The following is a 10,000-nucleotide window of genomic DNA, read 5'->3' as shown; positions in this document are numbered from 1 at the left end:
CTGAAGACCTGTTCCAGCATTTGGCAGCCATGTTACCCAATATATTCCGGGTGTCAAATCCTTTGGTTGTTAAGTCTTCGTAAGATAATTGTATCATCCAAGAGGCATTGGACACTTTTCCTAGAAAAGAAAAATAATTACATGATCTGAGGTGAAGTTCTTCTGATACTAAGAGGAGACACTAGAGCAAAACAGTAATTGTATATAATTACAATATGAAATGAATTGTAATCCTGTTATTCTGATTTTTAAGAATATTATTTTATACTCTGTAATATATCTGAAACAATTTAGAAATTTGTTTTCATTTTTTCATTGCAAATTTAAAAAGGTTTATGTTCATATATGAAGTAATAATTAAAGAACTAAACAAATGTTTTTGTATTTATTCTCCTTTAATAAACTGTATACTTTTAATTAGAATATAATGCAAGTCTGAAACCATACATATTTCTCGAATTACAGAATACATCAATTACTGTTTGCAAACAAAATATAAAGTCAAATTGTCAATATGAGATTCAGAAGGGTACAGAATGGCTTAGTGATTTCAATATATTTTGACATCAGTTCAAGGAATTTCTTGAAAGTCAGCTTGCTCATCTTACAGATGTATGCAAGAATACAGGTAACAGACAATTACCAACCTACTTAGGTAATGATAAGAGAAAATACATCCACTGATCGCAGTTTATTTTTCTGTATGTTACATCAAAGTATAGCATTTTTATTTTCATTATATAAATATATTTCGTACTAGTTCTTCATATAATCATTGTCAAAATGAATTCCAGTTCTGATAAAAGTTTTGAAGTGTTTTAAATATATATGCCTACCTAAAGACTATTTGCAGATAATACGAGCTTGCAGGTTTCCATACAACATACTGCATCTGCTATCCTTTCATCAACTGAATTCTGAAGCTTTGGGCGGTGTTGTTATTCATCACATGGAAACATTATTTTGGAAATGTTTTCCATTGCTAACAACTCTCATCTTATTCCTAAAAGTAATACAAACATGCACAAGTAGATGCATTTTGACCAATGACCAGCAAAGTGCTATTTATTGTCATTTATACTGAGGGTTAATACATTTTGTACTTCATAGGATAATATGTACATTACATTATTAGGCCCGTCTACAATATCAGGCAATGCTCTTAATCTGCAAAAGTTATACCGATACTGTCCACAAGGGTCCAAGTATATTAATTGGAAAAAGACAGAAAAAAAGCCTTTCACAAATATTATTGTTTGTAAATAAGCAATAGAACAGAAAACTTAATGCATGGTTAAGTAAAAGAAGTGCTGGGAGGCCCTATAACATTTAATTTAATTCCTTTTCATTTCACAGCCAGCATCAACCCACCAGTCTTTATCTACTGATTTTTCAAAACAGACAATTTACTTTATTGCTATATTGTAGGATTACTTGTAGCTGCATGGTGTTTAGTAACCGACTTGTTCATCCTGACCACTGACCACAGCCCAATGGCACAAAGTCGGGGCCCTCGCTAAGAAAAAAGTCTTCAGACATATTTGTGATGTCAACATTGACAAGTAGGGCACTAACAATGGCTAGTGGCCAGTCAGTAGCCCAAAGTGCAATATCACTGTATAAGGGCCTGTTTACATAAGCATGATCAGCAGACAAAGGTAGGCATTAGTAGAAATGATGTAACTGATGGGCAAAATACTCTGTAAACAAGTAGTTTCCCCATTGTTTTCTCCTCTGACTTCACCTTTGCAGGGGCCCTCTGATCATGGCAACTCATGAGAATAGGCCTTAACCCAATGGCAACAGGAAAATAGTGCATTCCCTTTGGCAATGCTTGGTTAAATGTTTCTGCACATAGATGGCTCTGCCAATACTTAGCCACAAAAGATCTTGCGACCTCACTTTTCCCTGAAAAAGCGTGAAAACGCTTTTTTTTTTTTTTTTTTTTTTTTTTTACTAATGCTATCAATATTGACACTTATTTTTGTTATACACATTACAATTACTATACTGTTACTGACAAAACTAACAGCAGTATTAAATATTAGAAAATATCGAAAATCAAGGAAAAGGGTAAACAGGTGAGACAGGTAGTTTACATAATTGGCTCATTGGTGACCTAGTACTTGTGGAGCCATTTATATGTAAAAGCAATTACTGAATTCAAGACACACAATGGGCAATGGCACGTACGTACATGCCATGTCCGGTGGCTTGGGGTCAATATAGAAGAAGAAAAAGAAAGAAAGAAAAAAAAAGAGTAATGGAAAGGTGCAGAAAACTTCATGTTTGACACATCTCAACTACTGAATAGAGTTTGGTAATTTCAATCAGCTGTGTGAACAGTCTGGCCACAGAGTTGCCTGGCAAAGTTACCCCAGTGACTGTTGGACAAAATATTTGTACTAGCTTTGTACTACCCAATGATATAAATGAGTCTTTTTGTCCTTAAAAGTCCCAGACATATATTTCCCTTCAGTGATGTCATGTACTGTAGAGCATATAAGCATTCATCCACTTTCAAGTGAACTTGTTCATGTCCACATGAATTAAAATAGTAACTTAAACCTTCAGAGAAACTTGGATTTACAAAAGTAGATACAAATGAAGCTCTGAGCTTATCATAAGCGAAATACAAGCATCTGAAATTTTAATCTATTGGGCTTGTCAATTCTCTGACTTGGATGTTGCACCAGCTCATTTTATTTAAAATTTAAGTTACAGGAGAAAGCATTCCAGTTATTTACTTCAAAACCACAAATGCACATGTTCAAAACATATCATGTAACCTAGTCTCACCTATTCAGCGAAGTGTGACAAAAATTGAGAGAATGTAGCAAAACTGTAATTGAATGGAATGAAATAAATTTGAAAGAGGATTGTGAGGAGGAAATGAAATATGCAAGAGAGACACAAGTAATAGTAATAATAATAATGATAATAGTAGTAGTAATAATGAGAATAATAAAATTTGGCCAAATGTTTAAGTTAATTCACATATTTCAGTAATTTCAGATTGGATCACCTATATCATGTAAAAGGTTTAAATGAATAACATTTAAGAAATATTTGTTTACTTTCCACTGGGAGAGAATATAAAATGCAATACATTAAACCTTTGTTCATACCAGTTTACATGCCTGGAAATATAACTTGCCTTACAGGAATTTACAGTGACTCCCCACTCCTTTAAATAGTGATTATTTGTAACACATACAATGCTCTTGCTAAGAATATTTAAGTTTCCTATTATTCCTCTAATATAACAAAACAGACCAACCTATAATCAAATGAAAAAGTAAAATTTAAATATTTCTTATGAGAAACTGAATCTGGAACCCACAATTAAAACTTAGCAATTCTTTTATAGGTCAAGTTATTTTCCCATATCCAACTCTTGGAGTGAGGTGGCATTGCTATGCCAATCTACATTAAAAACGTTAAAACATGAATATAGAACAAAACATCTGTTAACTATTCTTTTCCTATGGTACAAAAATAATTAAAACAATTACCTTGTAATTGTGTGCAGACCATTTCTCTACTGTGTGCCTTTCACATCACAGGAACATAAGATCTTGACTTCTAGATGTTGCAAAATTAATAGTGTGTATCCATGAAACCAGACTAACATCTAAACAGAAACGTCTTCAATCTCCTAAAATTGATATGCACAGTATAAGTGGAAGTTTGAAACAGAATACTGTGTGCACTACATTTTCATCAACTGAATATAATTACAAGTGTACAACATTTATCCTCCTTTATTCTTCTTGAAATCAAGCAAAAACACTGCTTAAATAGGCCACACAACATCACTTAATTTACCTAACCAGACACCCGTTGGAGACCCTGACAGTTTGTAATTTTAGATCAGCATACTCCAGACTCTACATCAAACATCTTGTACGCTCCTCAGTCATCCTAACTATGTGAGAGACCATCCTCTAACCGACCACTGCTAAGAACTGGGGCATTCGAACCTCCTTAAGAATATCTAATTGGTAAGAGCACCAAGCACTTACACAAAATTATCTAAAATATCATGGGCTACAAGAATACATAAGACTATGATGCAAGTGAATGATTGGTTCCCCTGCATGCCATCAGACCTTGAAATTATGCCTAGAGCTTTGCACATACTCAGAGGAAACATCTTGATTTAAAACATCAAGAAATCAGAAACCATCACTCCACCAGAGATGCAAGATCCACCATGTCAGCCTTCACTGTTTTAACCAGGAACTGTGAAAGTCCAGTATCTGGATTTATTTCCTGAAAGAGTTGGAGAAAATATATTAGTTCTCTAGTCTCCAATAGTTGCTCATTTTGCTAGGTCAAAAATGATCTAGTCAAAGCCGAAAACAAAGTAATTCTTTAAAACATCTTTATAGTGATGTTAGTGAATGCAACATAGGAACTTAAGTAATCTAAGAAAAATACCGTTCCTGAAAAGGACTCAAAAACTACCACTCTCAGTATGAACCAGAGTGAACAGTGCTTGACCAATAACACCCAAATACCTTGTCATGGCAGGTGTGTATACACATCTGTGCACAGGAGATTGCCAGGCATTCATTCTGAACAGTAACACCAACAACAAAACGTACCTGCTCTTCTTACTGTCGCGGTGTCTGTCTCCCGAGTCAGAACGTGACCTCTTCTTGTCAGAATGCTTACTACTGCTGCTGGAATGGTGTCTACTCTTGTCCTTGCTCGGGGACTTGTGTGAAGACTTGTGCGGGGACTTGTGCGGACTCTTGTGGGACTTATGGTGTTTGCTGAATCAGCGGGAAAGCAAAAATGTGTCATTCATTTACCAGGGATTACTCCATATCATAAACAAAAAATCAACAACAAAAGATGCTATAGCTTTTCTTTAATACTAAAACTTATCCTAAACTCCTATAATGTATTCATACTGTTTAAGATGATAATAAAAGACAAGTTCATGAACTACAATTCTAAAAAACAAATCTTTCTCTACATTTACCTGTCATGTTTGGAGGATTTGTGTTTTGAACTGAAATAGAAACAATCATAAGCATCAAAACAGAAAAAGAAAATATACTTAATTGTATGTATATATTTATATATGTGTATGTGTATGTGTATGTCTATGTATGCATGTATATGTATGTCTATGTCTATGTCTATGTATGCATGTATGTCTATGTCTATGTATGTATGTCTATGTCTATGTATGTATGTATGTATGCATGTCTATGTATATATGTATGTCTATGTATGTATGTATGTCTATGTATGTATGTATATGTCTATGCATGTATGTATGTATATGTCTATGCATGTATGTATGTATATGTCTATGCATGTATGTATGTATATGTCTATGCATGTATGTATGTATGTATATAGTCTATGCATGTATGTATGTATGTATATAGTTATGCATGTATGCATGTATGTATGTATGTATGTATATAGTCTATGCATGTATGTATGTATGTATATAGTTATGCATGTATGCATGTATGTATGTATGTATGTATATAGTCTATGCATGTATGTATGTATGTATGTATGTATGTATGTATGTATGTATGTATATAGTCTATGCATGTATGTCTATGCAAGCATGTATGTATGTATATGTCTATGTATGTATGTATATATGTATGTATATATGTATGTATATATGTATGTATATATGTATGTATATAGGTATGTATGTATATAGGTATGTATGTCTATGAATGTATGTGTACGCATGTATATGTATGTGCACGCATGTGTATGTGTACACATGTGTATGCATGTGTACAAATGTTTATGTCTTTATGCATATGCATGTCTGTATACATATGTATATGTATGTATATGTATGAATTAGTATGTATATGTGTGTGCACACACATTTACATCATGCATATAAATATATTGGCTCATATTTTCATAAGCATACTATTACTATTACAGCTCTTGGTATAAAAAGTATGAAATTAATAAATATTTGCACTGATTATTAGCACATGAAAAGGACCAAAAAAGTTGCAACTAAATAAACAAAACTTGATACAATTTACTCGCTCTCTATACATATATCTGTGTATGTAATTAGTAAAAACACGAGTAAAAGTTTAACAATGGTCCCTGACAGGCATAGGCTTCCAAATATACCCCATATTAGGCTCAGCGCTTGCCTCCACCACGGCCTCCCCTCCTCTATCCCCTCTCTACTACTCTCTGGAGTGGAGTACACACAGTCTATGGGTTAATGTCTGGAAACCTATGCTAAGAACTCAGCAAGATTTGTTGGTGGATGCAGGCATAATAGTAAATGCATATGTATATAAATTGTGTGTGTGTGTGTGTGTGTGTGTGTGTGTGTGTGTGTGTGTGTGTGTGTGTGTGTGTGTGTGTGTGTGTGTGCGTGTGTGTGCGTGTGTGTGTGTGCGCGCGTGTGTGCGTGTGTGGAGGTGGAGCGTGCTTTACTGTAGGTGATGCATAATGTGTAAATATAATAAAAATAACTGTTTACAAAACAAATATTTTTGCATTAGTTGTATGCATGCACAGAAACTTTAATCTATATCTAGCTAAACATTAACATGTAATTTAAGAAAGAAAAAAATAAATGTGAAATATAGAAATTAGAAAAAGTGAGACCATACATGCTTAGAGCTCCCATAAAGCCATTCTGAATTTCCTTTGTTAACACTTTGACAGAATTATCATTATTATTTTTGTTTTAAATCTTTTTTAATCTATCAATCATTTTGAGCTTTCTCAAATAACTATACACTTTAATTTAGTTTAAAATTCTAACATTCGAAAACGACTTTTGTATCATTAGAAATAGTAGCTGAAATTCCACATTGGCTAAACCCAAATAAAGTTGCCAAAATCAAAAAGGAAATGTCATGCTTGAAAAAGCAAATACTAATCCTGAAGTGGGGGAAAAAAGTAATAAAAAAACTAGTATGACCAAACCAATTTCTTAACATATCACTAAAACTTAAATACTGCCATTAAGGTTAAATGGTGGTGAGAGACTGATTCCTAGAGATGACAGATTTATGCATTACATGTCATCGTAATGCATAAATGATAATCTGAATTGATAAGAGAATGATAATGTTATGAGCATGTGCTAAACGGTAAAAAGAGCCCATTTAGTCATTACTTGCTCAAACGCCTTTCCTTGTTCGATTTCATGGAGGACTTCATGCTTAATCTGAAATATAATGTACTGGTAAAATCCTAACCTCTAGTATGCTAAAATAGTTTATTTTTCCTTGCCAAGTGTGCTCCATACAAACAATGCAAAAGGGTACAGCGCACACAATGTACATGTCTACTTACCTCTTACGATGGTGCTCATTGTACTTGTCGCGGTAGCTACTCCCACCACCACTACCCTTTTTAGACTTGGTGTACTCATCCTGGAAGTCCTTCTGCTCCTTGTCCGCTTCTGCAGCTTCTCTTTCCAAGTCAGACCAATCTTTGCCGGACTCTTCACTGCTCCCAAGGTCTAAGTAGAAGTAAATTCGTAAATCACAAAACCAGAATATATGCTTTAAAGTAATGTTTACGCTAGCTGATCTGAAATAGTTCTGGGTGTTGCAAGCATTTATCTATCTCCATTTCTAGGAAGTGTTTACTTTTGATTATTATTGTAAAAAGGGTCTGCTACTATCAGCAACACAATCTGAAGTGGCCAAATAAGGATCATCTAAGTTTTTACGTATTCTCTCTAGAAGATATTTCACGATCCAAATTTCTTACCCTCACTGTAGTCTGACTCCGAAACCTCAGACTCTCCCTCGGAGTAGTCCTCACTCTCCTCCTCTGAGCCAAGTTCTTCATCAGTGGGATTGTAAGCACCGTCATCTTCTGAATCCTCCTCTTCCTCTTGGTCTGCTTCATCTTCAGAATCTGGGTCCAAGAAAGACCATCCACCCTACAAGAGGTAAAAAAAAAAAAGTGACCCTTGTAGATTTGGAAATTAAGACAATGTATTTATAAGCCATTAAAAGAAGTGTAGAGAAGAGAGAGAGAGAAAAAATATATATATAAATAAATAAATATAAAGCTGCACACAATAACATTTACAATTTAGAAAAATATAGATAAATATAATAAACTTAGAGCAATGAAAGTGCATTAGGCTTCAGTATTTACCTGCTCAAAGAAACCATCTGGGTCATCAATGATGGTCTTCATAACCTTGGCCCAGTTCAATGACTGCACGCCCTCTGAATACCTGATATCACACGAGCTAAAAGAGAAAAAAAAGAGAAGGCATTAGTATTACAGGATAAATATTCCTCAAATAGGTTGCTACAAAATCTTTACAATTATCTTAACATAAAATACAGATTCGCACAATAATACATGCATAAATACATATTTTTTTAGAGCAATTTCCTCTATTCTCCAGCTTTGCAACACCTTGTTTTCCACATTAACAATCACATTCTTCATTCCATTCCCTGAGACCTTCAAATTGTCTCCACAAAAATCACAAAAAATACATACTTGAGCCATTCTTTCACATGATCAAGCATGTTCATTGGGATGGCATTGATCATAGCCGTTTTTCTGGTGTAATCCTTAAACACGAACACCATATCGAAGTTCTTTAGGTGGAACTGGACTCTTTCAAAATGAACTAATTCTATCTCGTCCAAGACTATCACAAATGGAGGCCACTCAGTCAAGTTGACAATACACCCTGGAAATTAAAATGCCATTGTTAGTTTGATAACATGAATGAACAGTACAAAATTTTATAATACTGGGAAGAGAAAGAACTAAATATATAATAAATTTATCAAGAAAGATCAAGTAGGAATCATGATAAAGATAAATTCCTCATTAACACCTTCTTAATTAGCTCGAGGAAACAGTCATATCACAGGCTTACAAGCATAATACTGAATCATGTTAACCCTTTGGTACCTGAGGTTGGCTGCAGAAGAACGGTAGAACGGAACGGAGCACCAGGGAAACCAAGTTCACGGAATGGTGTGTCAAATTCAATCTGGTGTTTTGTCATTGTTTCCACCTAAAACAAGTAGTTTAGAATTACCCTTCTTTCTATGCTGAATCTAAAATATTGTATTTCGCCTATCTTTACGCTTTTATCTTACCCTAAATCAAACTGCATATTCATGACTATAATTAATTTAATCAACCTTTTCTGTTAAAATTAAATTTGATCTTATGAGCCATAAAACTAGCTTCCACCTCCATCCCTTTTACCTTCTCTGTAAAGCTCTTGAATGCAGATGTGAGTTTGTGTCGCAATTCTCTCTCAGCCTGTTCTGCCGACAAATCATCACGGTCGTGCATGTGCTGATGCTTACCAAGATCTGTTGTGATCTCACCCACTTCAGTGTAGAACTGTACATCTACATGTTTCTTTTTGCCAAACATGATTGCATGCTGTCAATGGAAAAACAGAAGTGTTTGCATTACTGTAGCTTTCATCAATCCTTTAACTTTAACAAATACATTTCAAAATTATAAACCTTTTTCATATAAAGATAAAACAATCCACAAGAAACCATTAAGGCTTCTTTACTATCAAATTTTGCTAGTAATTTTTAAATGATGTTGAGAGAACCCAAATAATACGCCACATCTGCCCTGCGGAAAGTTCTCTGCTCAACAGCATATGAAAAGCAAACAAAGTGTACAAACCTTAAGATGGAAATGAAGAAGAATGATCATCTCTCCCTCACAGGGCTGGAAGAAGGCATTCTTGATGTTGTTGTACAGGATGTCTACTTTGTCACCACGAACACTTGTGTATCTGTGTGAACAACCCAGAGGTTTCAACAGTGATTTTTTTATGTTAAGAAAAAGGGAAAGAAAACACCATAATAAGTAAAACAATGAAAGAAAGAAAGAAAGGCATAATAAGCCCACAATTATTTCTTACCTGAAGCCATTTGTATGTGCCTCCAGTGTACCGTTTATTCTCTTCTGAACAATGTTGGGGCGAATATACAAATCCTTCAGCTTAGGATTA

General features: G+C 34.4%; 2 protein-coding genes across 3 annotated transcripts in view; one reads left to right on the top strand and one right to left on the bottom strand.

Annotated features, from left to right (window-relative positions):
• Positions 1-374, top strand: part of LOC113822460 (FERRY endosomal RAB5 effector complex subunit 3) — a 6,695-nt gene extending 6,321 nt beyond the window's left edge. The window contains exon 12 of the mRNA XM_070139944.1: positions 1-374. This exon is cut by the window's left edge and continues 7 nt beyond it. Within this exon, the coding sequence (XP_069996045.1) occupies positions 1-83 (83 nt within the window). The 3' untranslated portion in view covers positions 84-374.
• A 2,683-nt stretch (positions 375-3,057) lies between these two features.
• dre4 (SPT16 homolog, facilitates chromatin remodeling subunit dre4) overlaps positions 3,058-10,000 on the bottom strand; it is a 24,690-nt gene continuing 17,747 nt past the window's right edge. The window contains exons 14-25 of one of the 2 annotated variants that reach the window (XM_027375010.2): positions 9,911-10,000; positions 9,670-9,781; positions 9,229-9,411; positions 8,926-9,031; positions 8,503-8,698; positions 8,146-8,242; positions 7,750-7,924; positions 7,327-7,495; positions 7,148-7,198; positions 4,994-5,023; positions 4,611-4,781; positions 3,058-4,275 (exon numbers count right to left, since the gene is read on the bottom strand). The exon at positions 9,911-10,000 is cut by the window's right edge and continues 180 nt beyond it. In XM_027375010.2, coding sequence (XP_027230811.2) covers positions 4,269-4,275; positions 4,611-4,781; positions 4,994-5,023; positions 7,148-7,198; positions 7,327-7,495; positions 7,750-7,924; positions 8,146-8,242; positions 8,503-8,698; positions 8,926-9,031; positions 9,229-9,411; positions 9,670-9,781; positions 9,911-10,000 — 1,387 coding nt within the window. In that variant the 3' untranslated portion in view covers positions 3,058-4,268. The remainder of the gene's footprint in view (positions 4,276-4,610; positions 4,782-4,993; positions 5,024-7,147; positions 7,199-7,326; positions 7,496-7,749; positions 7,925-8,145; positions 8,243-8,502; positions 8,699-8,925; positions 9,032-9,228; positions 9,412-9,669; positions 9,782-9,910) is intronic. The other variant, XM_070139941.1, reaches the window with a different exon arrangement.

The sequence above is a fragment of the Penaeus vannamei genome, chromosome 26 (genome assembly GCF_042767895.1).
Source record: "Penaeus vannamei isolate JL-2024 chromosome 26, ASM4276789v1, whole genome shotgun sequence".
In the NCBI taxonomy this organism is placed as follows: Eukaryota; Metazoa; Arthropoda; class Malacostraca; order Decapoda; family Penaeidae; genus Penaeus; species Penaeus vannamei.
Note: the sequence above shows the minus strand (reverse complement) of the source record. Positions and strands in the feature narration are given on the sequence as shown.